This window comes from Nanorana parkeri, unplaced genomic scaffold (assembly GCF_000935625.1).
Source record: "Nanorana parkeri isolate BGI_ZX_2015 unplaced genomic scaffold, ASM93562v1 scaffold427, whole genome shotgun sequence".
Taxonomy (NCBI): domain Eukaryota; kingdom Metazoa; phylum Chordata; class Amphibia; order Anura; family Dicroglossidae; genus Nanorana; species Nanorana parkeri.
Window position 1 is genome coordinate 679,037 of NW_017306695.1, and position 15,604 is coordinate 694,640.

General features: G+C 37.4%; 1 protein-coding gene across 4 annotated transcripts in view; it reads left to right on the forward strand.

The window, feature by feature from the left end:
• CBLB (Cbl proto-oncogene B) overlaps window positions 1–15,604 on the forward strand; it is a 180,085-nt gene that overhangs the window by 150,498 nt on the left and 13,983 nt on the right. Inside the window, exons 13-15 of one of the 4 annotated variants that reach the window (XM_018560027.1) lie at window positions 4,604–4,747; window positions 8,146–8,236; window positions 13,989–14,148. In XM_018560027.1, coding sequence (XP_018415529.1) covers window positions 4,604–4,747; window positions 8,146–8,236; window positions 13,989–14,148 — 395 coding nt within the window. The remainder of the gene's footprint in view (window positions 1–4,603; window positions 4,748–8,145; window positions 8,237–13,988; window positions 14,149–15,604) is intronic. The other 3 variants (XM_018560026.1, XM_018560029.1, XM_018560028.1) reach the window with 3 other exon arrangements.

Sequence of the window (15,604 nt, forward strand, 5' to 3'; positions counted from 1 at the left end):
GGAACGGACGGGGGAGGGGGCGGGTACAGCTGGCTCTGCCTCTAGATAGGCAGAGCCAGCTGTCACTCACGCAGCTGGGCAGATCCCGTCGTCTAAGTCTGGATCCGCTCTGGCTGCGGCGTCTCAGTATACCGCGAGCTACAGCTCGCGGTATACTTAGCTTAGGGTAACGGGAGGACGCTAGTTTGTGTCCTCCCGTTACCCTAAGGAGAACTATGGGGAAAAACACTGACCCCATAGTTCTCCTTTTACTAAGTAAGGTTAGAAACTTCTAGATCAATATGATTATTAAGACTGGGATAGAACTTATGGAAATGTATATTTATTTTTAGTTTTTGACTATCGATCGATATCCTTTAAAATTGTGTGTACTCACTGGCCCACTTGTTGACTACAGGCTGACTGTTAGCTATAGTACCCTTCTGTGTGATTGACACTACTTTTTTTTTTCTAATAAATTATTAATGTGTGAATCAATGAAAAAAAAAATCATAGTTGCCCCATTAACCCATATGTGACTTCTGCTACTACACCGCTGTGCTAAACGCTTCACCTGGATGTGACAGACCCCAAGGTCTGACGTGGTGTGAAACGTAGTTGAAACAAATGTAAGTTCATGCTGATAGGTTATGCTGGTAGAGCAGCCCCCCTCTCAGCCCCCCATTAGGGAAGATATCCTTTGACTATGCTTAGTAGATTTTAGGCAGAGTACTCTGAATCTCTAATATTCCAAGTGATATAACATTTGCAGGCTTGTTTGCACACATTCTTATCTGCTGTAAAGAACGTTTTCATCCTGGATTCATCTTATGAATTTGCTTTTAGACAACGTCTCCAAATCCAGCAGTACTTTTTTATGTTAACCTATTCACATGCCATTATCATGTCATCTATAATATGTCAAGTGGTATCTATGACCATATACATCAAGAAACAGTGGTCATTGTAACAGTGATGATGTGAAAAGTGTCTCGGCTTCATTCTACCTCTGGTGATCATATTTCTCTCTTCTATTACATTTAAACTCCATTTTACACACCTCTGCACATCATGATATCTATTCCTTCACTTTTCGAAAATGACAGATTTCTGAATTACACAGTCACCATCTCCATAATATCATAATTCTGCTGGCATAATCTATCTACACAAGATATTGTTTCTACTCCATTCTGCTCTGCCCAATAGAATTGGTTATGCAGCTCCAATTGAAATGTCAGGACCAATTGCGGTCTAATTTTATCCTCCGAATCCGATCTGTCGACTTAAAGAAAATGGCAAACCTTAATAAAAAGCAGACAGAAAATCACCCACCTTTACAGATGCAGAACAAGGCTATATAAAAAAAATGTTCATATATATTATATAGTGGTGTACTGTATCTGTAAAGGTGGGTGGGTTTATATTTGCATGTGTGTGTATATACAGTATTTATATTTATCGTATTACAAACTTGTTTTTAATCACAATGCAATCACACATTTATGCTAGAGATGATATGACCAGGCATTTAGGATGGTCATTAATACAGTTGTTGAACGCTGAACAGAAATATCACTGAGAAATGGAAACGGGCTATTTCTTTTAGTAATAGAAACAGTACTGTAAATGGAACATCTTTTTCCTATAATGCTTTGTAACCGGTAAAAAAAAAAATCAATAGTGCTTTTTACGGTTATCTTCTTTTTTTTTTTTTTTTTTTTTTTTTTTTTTTTTTTTTTTTTTCACCACGCTTTTTTTTTTTTCTTCATATGTCAGACTACTCTGTATTTAAACATTCACTATAAAGTTTTAGTGACCAAGTCTGTTAAATTGCTCTATTGTATCTACTAAGAGAGCAAAGATAAAATGCACTTCTCTTTCCATTAGTCTCCATACGGTTTTGTCACTGAAACCATTTTCACAGTAGCCCCTATTCTACTTTTTGTTAGTGCTAATATTTTAAGCAAACTTTAATATATCTCTATTGTTGTACTTTAGCTCCCTCACAGATACAGGATTGGTTACTATTGATTACTTCTTTTTACTGTTTTGTGTTTTACCCCAAAAGGCACCTGATGCAATACTGCATGATTACTGTTAGGGTTAAACTGCATTACACAATTGGTAAGATTTTCCCTTTTGCACTGCCCCATCCCCAGCTTTCAGTACCTGAAACAAGTTAGACTGACAGCTCTGCACAATGCATTACACTCTAATTGCACTTTAGTGTTGGCACTGCCATTTTTTTTCTGAACATTGTGGGGAAGGTAAAGCGTAACTCCAGCTAATTTTTTTTTAGTTTTTGCATAAAGTGGGGAAGGTCAGAAACTCTATTTTACAGTTTATTTGGTTGTGTTTGTAGGATCTTAAGCAGGTAGAGGGAAAACTCTAATGCAACTGTGATCTCCCAACAGTGAATAAAAAATCTCAACAGGAGATAGAGAGCAGTATATCATATATGCAGGTTCTCATTCTTCCCTAATCTTACTAATTTATGACCGGGGTACCTTAACTTTATTACAGGACAGGAACTGAGTGTAAATCTACACAGTAGGGACACCAATGAGAGTAAAGGCTTGAGACAGTTTTGGATAGCGGGTGAAAGGCTCAGATACTAAAAATAAAGTTTTCGATTTTCTTTCGAGTTTTCTGCTAATGAATAATTTTAGGCAATTATGCTAGCATTGTTTAAATACATGTGATGTTTAAATGAAAACATAAATGGTCTAGTGGTTGACAGGACTTCCAATCCCATTTGTAATGTATGTAAGAGAATCCCACAAACACCTGTAAGCCTTTGTAAAGAACTGTCTGCATCCAAGTGCGTGCATCCGGACCTGCACAAATGTGCAGTTTCAGGTCTTCGTGTGGCCGGGTCATGTCCCAGGAATGTACAGGAGGCTGCACACCATTACAGGCTGCAGAAAAAAAATATTTTCTAATTGTTTCTTTGGGCCAGGATTAATCTCAAGACATTAAGATACAATGCACCACCCAGTTCTTGATATTGTTAATCCTTTTTTAGGACAAACCATGTGCACATCTCTGATGAGATCTGCCACCTCTGTCTTAGAGGTGGTGGGATTGTTTTGTTGATGCAATGAATTGGAGTGCCGATGACAATTGGCTTACAATTTGAATTGGATGTATGCATTATTGATATCAAAAAATAAGTTCAGTATGTACTTCCTGAAGTCTTTGCAGTATGACATCCTAATGAAAATCAGATAATCCCCACAGACAAATACAACAGTCAAAATACAAAGGGGATAACATTGAGAATACTTGACAGTCCTGGGTATTGGTAGGTTCTAACAGGATCCAGTTCAGTGCAACAGAAGATGGATCTGGGTTGGCTCTCTCAAAGTAAGGCAAATGGTTGGTCCTTGATGTTAATGCGCTTCCTCTTTTGACAAGGTGAGAGCTTCCTTTTGATGTTCAATGAGAGCTCTGGCTGTCTTGCGCATCTACTTTGTGTGGGCCCTCTAGGGGCTTTTCCTGAGGTGGCCCATACATCATTTAGGGAGGATGCGCAGGAGGGCTAAGCATTTTATGATCTTCTCCTCTGCCCCTCCCAAACTTAATTTCATATTAATAAACACATTTCTGTATTGTTACAGTTTAGCCTCAGATAAACTGTAGATTATTGTTCATTACGGCATTTGCTTCATGATGACACTTGAAGCAAAATGGAAATTTGACATGCTTCTGAATTATGGGTGACTCAGAAGGGTTAAGATGTATTTCTAGGCTTGTAAACCTAGACCCATCCAATTTTTAGTATGTTACATGAGAAAGCTATATATGCACTTACTCTCAAAGTACTTCCAGGTTCATAATTATGGTTATTGGGTTAGATATGTATTTTTGTATTTAATTCAGTCATATCCATAACAGACTTTCTAATTTTAGAATTTGGAGTGCTCATACCTCATTAACGTCACAGGCTGTGTTTGATAAATAGTGACGATGATGCAATACATTTGAAACAGTATCTACGATTCCATTGTGTGCTGGTGATTATCTGATTTTCATTTGGAGCTCCACATGGCACCATCCGGGTTATCACTACAAGCACCACCAACTTGCAAGGTCACAATGCTGTATGCAGTGCAGGTGACTAACAACACTACTGTATGACATCCTGTCATTTAGGAATCTGGTGCTGTCAAAAACTTTTATGCTGACATTTTATTTTTACATCAGGCTTTGTGAGATACACCAAGAAGCTTGTGTGGGTGTATCTACTGTATCACAAGCATGGGTTCCCAGGTGCCCAGATTACTAACCAAAAGTGTAGTAGACCGGTACTCTGCAGCACTATCTGGAGTAAAAAAATAAGGACTGGTCCTCCTCACCTACTGTGTTTGTATGTCAATGATGCTAGTCAGTGTTTATTACTTGTCTTGTCTAAATGATTGTACAGCGCTGCAGAATATGTTGGTGCTTTATAAATAATTGTAATTGTAATCGCCTGAGCCTCATCCAGGCTTAGCTGACATGTCATTGAGGCAGTATAACCAGGGTGAACTAGTTTTAGCTGAATTTCCTGTGCAGCTATTTCTAAAGTAATAGCTTTCTCTGTGTCTCTTTTTACAATCTATATGTCTCCTTCCTCTAGGTGTCCTTTACTGTTACATTCTCTGTCTGATAAAATTAGGAATTTAACAGAAGATGATGATGGTGAATACAAAATCCCTTCTTCTCATCCTGTACATTCACGTCCCTTGCCTCTTCACTGCCATAGTATAAAGCCTTTCTCTAGGTAAGACAGATTTTACCGTTTACACAGTGCTATCTTTCATATGTGAAGTTCACTTTTTGCTGCTATTCTTTTAGAAAAAAATATTACCTTTACAGAGATTACCATTATATTTGTCTCCAGATCTGGGTCCACATGACTACTGCGCTACCTGTGAAGCCTTGTTAGAGTTTTAAAATACGCCTGTCAAAAATGGGGTTAATTCCATCTGTGCAAATCATAATATAATGCATAAGCTAATTACCTTCAGTGAAAACCACATGTCAGAATGGTCAGCAGATCCAGGGTCCCACTCAATAGCGCAAGGGTCCCACTCCGCAGCTGCTGGCAGGGGCAGGCTTTTCTAATTAGGCTATTGCTGCTTTAGGAAGAAAATGAACTGTAAGATATTACACACCTTTTTGTTTGAATGTACCTGGAATATATTAAGCTGATTTTAAATGAAAATTCAGTTGGGCTTTAAAGAAGCAATCAGGAGGTGAAAGAAGTTGAGGCATTAATATGAGACATAATATATTGTTTTTGCTCTGTTAGAGTTAAAGAGGTTTGTAAAAGTTTACTTTAAATCATTGAATTATATTCATCCATCGCATCATGACCAGATTTCTGTAAGGCCTGGTTCACGATTGCCGTTCCGAAAGCATGCAGCGATTCACACGTTTTAATGCACGTTTACAGAAGTGCCGCGTACACGCCCCAAAAGCTGCTGGCAAGTCAAGCATTTTCACGCATGCAAATGCTCTCAAGTGCAGCAGCAAAAAAATCAATTGCATAAAATGAGTGCAGGAGCCTGTTTGACATGTGTATATGACCCTATTGAAATCAATGGGGCCGCACTGCAAACACGCACAAAGGTGTGTTCCCGGGATGCGCAGGCGAGAACCAGGCAAAAGTATTTGGTTCTACCACTATCTAATGGTTCACCGGCTGCTTTATGCTGATAAAGTTATTGAGGTCTGGTAGATAACAATTCTTGTATTACAGTTCATTTGTATTTCAGTGAAGGTCATCAACTAAACTGTAATATACGGTGTATTACATGAACACATCAAATCTTGTTGTACATCTTTTTTCCGTTGTCTGAACTAAAATTCTAAAAGGCTACCAACATTTGTGCTGTACATCGTTAAGGCCAGATATACACAGGCAGAGATATGTGTTTCCTGTAAAGTTCACTGAACCGTGACAACTGTTATGGACAAATTATTGTAGACTTCAGTAATAAGTACCTTCGAAGAGCCTAAGAATTAATGTTAGGCACTGACTAAAATCTATTTGAGGTAAATTAAATATTGGAGAGCATATTTATAAACATGCGAAGTTTGTCATCATTTTGGAACCATGTTTTACATTTATAAAGAAATTTCCTCCACTTTTATGTCAAGGTGGACTTAAAAAGTGAAGATTTGCTTTTGTTTATGGAGCATCTAGAAATGTTAATTTGTGCCTAAAAGAGTACTTTAAAAAAGTAACACTTTTGTCTTAATTCCTCTGGAAAAATAGCATTGTACATCCTAGAATGTGAGTGTACCTAGACACTTCTGTGCATACAGCTTAATATCTGCAGTCTGAAATCTAAGGCACTTCTGCCTCTGATTGCTGGTGTTGGTCCACTGTGCTTCATTAAGTCCAGGGTCAATACAGCCGTCTACCAGGAGATTTTGGATCACTTCATGAGTCTATCTCATTTATTAGTTTCATCTTTTAAGTTGCATTAGTGAAATAAATGAACTTTTGCACGATATTCTAATTATTCGAGTTTCACTTGTATACTTTGTCCACTGCCTGCCTTTTTTTTTTAAATTTTTTAGCACAGTGTCCATTTCAGTTCAGTTCCTTTTTAAAGTAGAATTGCTCTATATATGACGAGCTGGACATTGTAATATTCCTTGCATCCTCTTGTTTGTTTTGCCTTTTAATTGTGCTTGCCTTTTTATTGTATCAAAATAATACCAAGTTGGGTTTGTGTGGACAGGAGTTTGTACAATGGTTTAATTCTGTGATCATAAAAATTATGAATGGCATTGCACTCAACCTATGCTGGGTGTTTTGATGCTCAGAGTAAGCTTAAATGTTGTCTACTACATCCAACTTATTTGATGAGCCTATATAATTTATGGTATGAGTATATATTATTTGTTTTTCCTAATGGGAGCCTTGTAAGCACTTCTGCAGAAACGACGCCTGCAGTAATGTGTTCCAGGCATGACGAGAAGACATTACCAGCTTTTTTACAAAAACGTCCAGTTTTGCATGAATTCTAGTTTCTATTTTAGTTTTTTCCTGCAATTTGTTTTAATAAACTCCAGTTTAAACATCACATCATTTATGCTGCTTTCAAACTTTTAGTGCAACTTTTGCAGGTTTTAATAGTTTACCTTTGTAAAGAAGAATTAAATCCTCTTGTTTCTAGTGTTGTTGGCTCAGTATTAAGGTCTCTGCAAGCCAAACATAGACATTAGTGAACCCCAATATTTCAAAAGCTTTTGTTTCTTGTCTTTGCAAGTGTGTTTTGATCATTTTGAAAGGTTCGATGATCATATAACAATAAATATAGTTCCGTGATCTAGACCCCCATTGTTTATATATTTGGTGAGCTAAAAAGAAGCATTCAAAATTTGCTCGGCATATCAATACATTGGCCCCATTTAAATGTAATCTAGAACACGCTATTTAGTTTATAGATTTATGTGTTGTAGGTTAGCTGGTATACTAAAGATACTTCAGATTTAACCAGGGGATAGCATTTTCTTGTTTTGAAAATTGTCTCCAAGCATGTATCACTATTCTAACAAACTATTTTGCATAATGAATACATTGAATATGAGTATGTGATTTCACAATGCATGGCTTCGATCAGGATAAACCTTGTAAATGTATTTCCAATACACAACCACAAGTACACTTTCTAATTTTTTTTTTGATGAGCTGGTGTTTAGCTTTCAGAATCCCATTCCAGAATCAGTTTATCTGTCTGAAATGGAAAAATACCTTCTGTAGGAATAGATTAGGAAAAGTTTAAAACCATGGCAGTTTTGCTTTGTATATGTCTTTGTATATGGTAATATTTCTATTCAATAAAGATGCAACAGAAAGAGGGATGAAATCTCTAAAAGTAAGGGGATTACCCTTCTTGGCCATCAGTACAGGTGACCCTATTGTATGAAGTACCCTGCTTTGGTGACAACTTTCACTTTTGCCTTCTTTTCAGTCCTGCGAAACATAGAACGTATTTTTTTGTGATCAATTACTCCTGAAACATGTCAGCATGTCAGTTAATGTTGCTTAAGACCAAGTAAACTGTTTGGTCTTGAATGCTGAAGCTGAGAAGTTATTGTTGTCTTGTGTGGTTTTTCGCTAAGTTAGAAACTTAATTTGTTGTTTTTTTCTTTCATTTGCAGGTTGTGTGAAAATGGACAATGTTTAACAAATGGAACCCACGACACATCAGAGTTGAAAAAAATGAAGCCTCCAGATCTGAGTATGCATACCATTTACTGAAATCAAATGGCAGATATCTTTTCTAACTCATGCCTGAAATGCATGAATAAATATGCAGCCTGTTGTGAAAAAATCATGTCTTATATATGTAACCTGTGCTAAGCTAACCTTTTTGCTTTCATGATCATTTTTTTTGCTGGTATTACAGCCTGTATTTCGATCTGTACTGAATAATGTTGGTCTTAGAATGACTGATTTTAGTGCTGATAGTTAAAGATGACCATACAGGTTGCAATGTAACTGTAGAATCTCCTTCAGATTTACCAGAAACTGGTAGTGAGGGGCCCTACATTAAGAATTAATTTATTCCATTCCATACTTCTATCTGGTCAGGTAGGCCCTTGTACTGCATAATTGATGGTAGATCTAAAGGAGATTGTACAGTCAGATTTACCAACAACTGTGTAGTTATAGGCCCTACCTAAACAGTCTATTCACCATATATCCAATAAGGTCTGCTCTTAGGAGAGTGTATAATCTGATTTAATTGGAACATATGTAACTTTTTTGGCGAGCCTAAACCAAATCTGCAATTCGCTTATTTAGTGAATTGCGGGAAATATTGGGTACTACCCAGGTATGGAGGAGCATATGACTCACTCCACATGACAACGCTGGGCTAATTAAGTAGTGAAAGGTTCATTTATGTTGGTGTGTGTTAGATGTGTTCTTTCTCTACTCTCTTAGTAGTTAAAGACAAATGTTTTGTGGACACATTATATGCACATCACATGGCATACACATTTTTTTTTTAAAAAAGTGTATTCATCCAAGTTGTTGCCATGTTATTTTTATATATATTTTCTGAACACATATTTATCCTGATTGAACTAAGAGGTTGAAGCAGGAGTCTTCAAAGGCAATTTATGTGCGTTTACGGTTTACTTTTTGCTTTTCATTATCATTTTTTAATTTTTATTATTTATTTGTTCAATATGTACTTTAAAAGCTTGTATGTAAAGGTTCTCATGAGTTCACCTTGACTGCATATTCGGTGTAGCATCAGAAAACGCCTTTTGGAAAATAATCTTTCCAGTACTGAGCGAATAACAATAATAGGTTAAATGAACAGTGGCTACATTGTCTTTCTCTGCATTTTGGTATAAGCTGTGAGATAGTTTAAGAGAACCCTTATTAAGCAAAGTGCCCTGTGTGCAGTATGCCACAGCTGGTAAAGTTGCCTTCACTGAGTTTTTCAGCTTGCGTCTGATTTTAGAGTTTGGGCATATCCTTGTTATTCCACTTTGAAATGGTTCGGTCGATCCAGCACCAAAATCAGAGCCAAGAGTTTGGGGTTTTCTAGGGCTCTTCATGCAAAAACAGCAGTTTTAAGACATTGATGGGCTCAGGACCCAGTGAGGCCATAATGTAGTGTACTGTAAAATGAATGGGCTGTTAATATAATGTCATAGACAAAAAAATAGGACCTACCTGCACAGTTTTTCTCAAATCGGGGCAATGCCCAGAGTAAACACATCTGCACATTCTGGTGGACTAAAACACAGGTGTGTTGCTGTGCTCTATAAATGTTGTGTTGCATTAACATCCCTTTTAATGTTATGGTATGAACAAGCCACCAGTGCAAACATGTAGCAATCTACAGGTCCCTGTGGTTGCAACCACTTCCCGTGCATAAAATGTACGTAACACGTCATAGAACACGGTGCTTCACATAAAACCCTGAATTTTGAATATTAAAAGTCCTAGGCACAATATTATCCCTAACAGTGGACACCTTTTTTGCATCCTTCTTTTTCCAGACCCCGAGAAAATGTACCTTTTTGTTACATATTCAATTGTAGATACATTGGGTGAAAATAGGAAATAAGGTTTTGAGTCCTTTATGTGCCGTCAGCATACTTTAAGGTTGCATACAAGATACATTTACAGCCTGTATAATGTATACTTGCTACATCAAGAAGAGCAGCATTTAAAGCACTGTGGTAAAGGATTGAGGCCACTGTGTGAAGTGTTTGCCTCCTAGTAGGAAGCATAGAGCTATGCCTTATTTCATTTAATAACACATGGATTGGGTTGGAGCATAACCTTTAGGCTAAGCTGGTCTCTGACAGAGTCTCTGTGTTGCTACTTCTGTTCATCAGAAATGTTAGTGCAACTGTAGATCTGTTAAATGACTTGGGAAGTAGAATAAAAAATGTTTGTATATTTTGTTTTTTACAGTGGTCATTTTAACTAAGTTCATATTACTAGATCTCCCTTTACTTCCTGGAACTCTGGCACATGTGACAAGGGCATGTGACCACGCACATCATCTCATGGGAGGAAAGTGCCTTTACCTGAGATCTCATGAGATTACAGAAGAGGTTTCCCAGCGATACACTGCTGTTGTAACCTTCCCAGGATGCAACGCTTGGACACGTTAAATCATTTGTGCCAAAAGTGTACCAGGAAGTAGAGGAACTCTATTTCTAAGTAAATGAAAAACATGTTTGTTTAACTAATGAATGTAAGATTTTAAATCCACACGCAGAGCTGCATGCTGATGTGATTTTTAGTGAAAGGGGGTAAAGGTCCACTTTAAGAATAGAATTTCTTGCCATAGGTTTATTGAAGTGTCTACCTCACCCACTAGCGTAACGTCTACATTTTCCATAATTATGTCTATTTGTTACGATGTTTTCCTATCTTTTCTATGGTGACTTGTACACCATAGTTACATAGTATTTGAGGTTGAATAAAGACATTAGTCCATCAAGTCCAACCTATTAGGATCTCATTCTAGGAGTACCCGTACCCCTGTATATATAGATTTTTTTTACATTATTTAGCTTTCAGGCTGAACGAACAAAATCCCAACAGATTCCACATCCACTCTAAACAGCGTTGTCTGTGTAACTGTTAAGGGGACTTACTCTCTTTATTTGTCCGGTTACCTATTGTCATTGGGAGTGAAAGAGGAAAAATGTACAATTCTTCAACAGGAATAGAGGGTAGTCTTCCAATTGGGACTCTTGTTCTTGATAGAATTATCTAACAAATTGTTTTCTTTTGAGAGGGTTCCTCTCACTTCCTGTTCTATAGGATAGGAAGTTAAGGCAAATCTCCTCAATGACACACCAAAGATATGGTTTAACAATTTCCTACTCTGTCCAACAAAAAAAAAGATGTTTTGGCTTTAGATATACAGTTGTGCTATAAAGTTTGCATACCCTGGCAGACATCATTAAATTTTCACATTGATATTGAAAATATGACGGATCATGCCAAAAAACTGTTTTTTATTTAAGGATAGTGATCATATGAAGCCATTTATTGTCATAGTCGTTTGGCTTCTTTTTAATTCCTAATGATAACAGAAATCAAGCAAATGGTCCTGATCAAAAATTTACATAACCTGGAATGTTTGGCCCTGTTACAGACGCACAAGGTGACGCACACAGGTTAAAATGGCAGTTAAAGGTTAATTTCCCACATCTGTGGCTTTTTAAATTGCAAATAGTGTTTATACTGTGTATAAATAGTTAAGGAGTTTGTTAGCTCTCACATGGATGGACTGAGCAGGTTAGATACTGAGCCATGGGAAGCAGAAAAGAACTGTCAAAAGACCTGTGTAACAAGGTAATTGAACTTTATAAAGATGGAAAAGGATATAAAAAGATATCCAAAGCTCTGAAAATGTGTGTGAGCTCTAAATGCACACAGAATCTTGTGAAAATTGATGGCAAGATGTATGCTGCATGTTATCAGAAAATACTGGCAGACAATTTGCATTCTTCTGCACAAAAGCTGTACTTGGGATGCCCTTGGACTTTCCAGCACAACAGTGACCCTAAGCACATGGCCAAGTTGACCCTCCAGTGGTTACAGCAGAAAACAAGTGAAGGTTTTGGAGTGGCCATCATGGTCTCCTTACCTTCAAATCATCAAGCCACTCTGGAGACAACTCAAACGTGTGGTTCGTGAAGGACGACCAAAGACTTTGCATGACCTAGAGGCATTTTGCCAAGACACATGGGCAGCTATACCACCTGCAAGAATTTGGGGCCTCATAGACAACTATTACAAAAGACTGCACGCTGTCATTGATGCTAAAGGGGGCAATACACTGTATTAAGAACTAAGGGTATACAGACTTTTGAACAGTGGTCATTTCATTTTTTTTTATATGTTGCCGTGTTTTGTTTTATGATTTTACCATTCTGTTATGACCTACAGTTAAATATGAATCCCAAAAGAAATAAAAGAAAATGTGTTTTGCCTGCTCACTCATGTTTTCTTTAAAAATAGTACATAAATTACCAATTCTCCAAGGGTATGCAAACTTTTGAGCACAACAGTACTTTAAATTAAAAGCAAGCACACCACTGTGTATTGCTACCTAGTCAAACAGGTGTCTGAGTTTTCCATAGAGATAAATAGTTTATAGAGGAAAAACTGAGCAGTTTAGTAAGCTCTTATTTTATATTCAGTCTATTTGCACTTCACCCAGAGCTGCATTTTCGATGGCAAATAAGGTCTCTGTTAACATTTCCCTCTACTGTGCTGCCAACAAGTGTTCTTTACACATGCTGGGAATAATTACAAAATGGCTTCTCTGTAAGTGGTCAAATAGCTGACAGCACCAACATACTTCTATCTCTTCTAACTTCAGCATTTTATTAAACAGCTTTAGCTTCTGAAGCTCCGTTCCTTTTTTAACAGCTACTTTCTTTTCTTAGATTCTCTTGACTGCTGAATTAAAGAAATGCCTTTTTTTTTATTATTCTTATCACACCTGTACAATGTTCGCATGTGTCGAATCACTTAAAGCATTAAATCTGGCAACAGGTTTCCCGTTTCTTTGCTGGTAGATTCACGGAAAATTATATCCTCTTTTTCGTAAGCCACAACTGCAGCAATACAATGAGATTAGATAACATTACTCCAAGGACTCCTGACAGCTGAAAATAGGACTTGCTCCGCTTCTTAAGTGCTTTCTATCGCTTTAGTGCCTTTTGTGTTGGATTTTGCTGACTTGTTTTGTTTTCACCACTTCCTTTACTAGTGTGATAATGGTAACCGTGTTTGTTATGGCTGGGTGTCATGTAGCATCTTTCTGGCATATTCCTAGTACTGTTTTTTTGAACAGTCTTTGATTTATGTACATGTACTATTTTTGGTGCAAGTTGGATGATCCCCCTTGTACATCCTGTATGACATTATAGCAAATAACCAGTTTACCTTTTGCTTTTTATATCAGTAGAGGTCAGAGCAGACTAGGTAAAATTTTTCAAACTGCCAGATTTTCTTTAACGTTGACTGTCTCCTTGCATAATCATGCAGCAAGATATGAGCCAACATAGGACTTTTTTTTTTATGACAATGTCCTGATGCACAGCCTTGTAGCACTGTCCATATGTCAGTGTCCAGAGATGTTGTGGTCTCATAGTTCCTACATGTCAGATAAAATAAGTGTCTTGCAAATTGAATGGAAATTATGTTCTGTAGTGTTGTCCCTGTAAGGTGACAGAAAAAAATAAAACCGATGATTCTTCATCCAATAAAAATAAACTGCTTTCTTAGGTTCATACTTGCATGGCTTTTTCTCACATTCAGGCATGGGGGGAGTTTGTCTTATGGGAAATGGTATCTGTATTTGACATCTCGGGCTCCAGACAGTGTATTTCTTGTACTTGCTTATTGCTGTCATGGAATACAGTTTTTGATTTATAGCAGAAGTTACAGCATGAGATGTGCTTAATGTTGGTAATGAAGCTAAAAGATGCACAAATTCTATCCACACACAGGTGAAGAAGCTTTTGACAGCCTTCCTCCTTCACAACCCCCACCTCCACCACCACCTCCAGCACGTGCCTGCGTCACCGAGCATACAAAATCCTCCATGTCGGGAAGCAGACCGAATTCAGGCGTAGACCTGTTTCTTCCTTCAGTGGGTAAGATTGGTTGTGCAAACGAATAAATATATATATAAAAAGTCATCCACAAACAGATTAAATGGGAAAACTATTACCACTCTTTTCCATTTGATGTACTTTATTGATTCTTTTCCAGAATGTCAGATACCATCATGCATTAAATTGAAAAACATTAGGATTTGCATTAAATCTCCCTTCACTTTACAGGCACTTTCCACAAACTGACGTACTAAGAAGGTGCTTATTTCTGCACATTTGTGAATTTCTAATAGCTATTTAGGTAAAATGAGCAGATAATTGATTTGTCTGTGGGTCACATAAACATCATAAGAAACCACTAGAGCGGAACTAATTATAATCCATATTAGGAAGGTTTATAAAGACTTCAAATACATCCCAAACAGTTCCATGCAAAGTCTTATGGAGAATTAATGGATTCATGTTAGTGTTAGAAGTACTTGTAGTATGATGTGCACTTTGTGTATACAGTATGTACTAAAGATGAAGACAATGAGGCACTGTTTGTTTAGGAAGGATTCACACCTTTGTGTTGTGGTAATGTGCAGGCATGTGTGTGCATTGCCATTAATGGAAAATGGCACCCTAAAGCACATATACAGTAAAATGAAAAACAAAATACACCACAACACCAGATATCAATACTCTGTGCATTGCGGGGTGGTACCTTGTAAATAATAGTGTAGCTGCTTTGCAAATGTAAACAGAGTCCGGGTGGCTTTATGTTTAAAGGGCCATACTACCACCGATCTATCACATGCCAGTGGCAGCTAAAGGGTTAATGGAGACCCTAATGTCAGTTAAAACCCCTGACAGGGGTTCTAAAGCTTCACCACCCACACATTAACACTTGGTAAATGCACGTGCGCTGACTTTTTTGCAGCACTGTTGCATTTTGTAATGCATTGCACTGCATTGAGGTTCTTTTTTTTATCCACAACAGGAAACAAATTTGTTTTTGCTGGCCCTATCGCCCCCTGCAGCACGTTTAAATACTAAAAATGTAAATAATGCTATTTGGCCTCTCCTTTTTTTTTTGGAACTGCATTGAGCAGTGCATCCCAACGCAGGTGGTGTGAACAAGCCATTAAAGCGTATCTAACCCCAAAAGCAAAAATGTAATATATTGCACCTTACTAATTCTTAGAAATGGCTGGATCACCAGGTGAAAAAAAAGGCTTAAAAAGAAAACTAACACAGCCATCTAAGGATTGGTAAGCTGCAATATTTTAAATTTTTTAGGGATGATCTTTCTCTTCCTGCACCTATTAAGAGGAAAGCACAGTTGCGTAACTGATGGGCTCTAGCAAGCAAAATTATCCAGAACTTGCACAAAAACTGCATATCCTGTGACTGTGGAAGCAATAGAAAGCGGACTACAAACTGGCAGATTATTCATTTTCGGTTTTAAAAGATCTCAGTCTTGCACATCATTGACAGTCGTCGCAGAGATAATAGTAGTAGA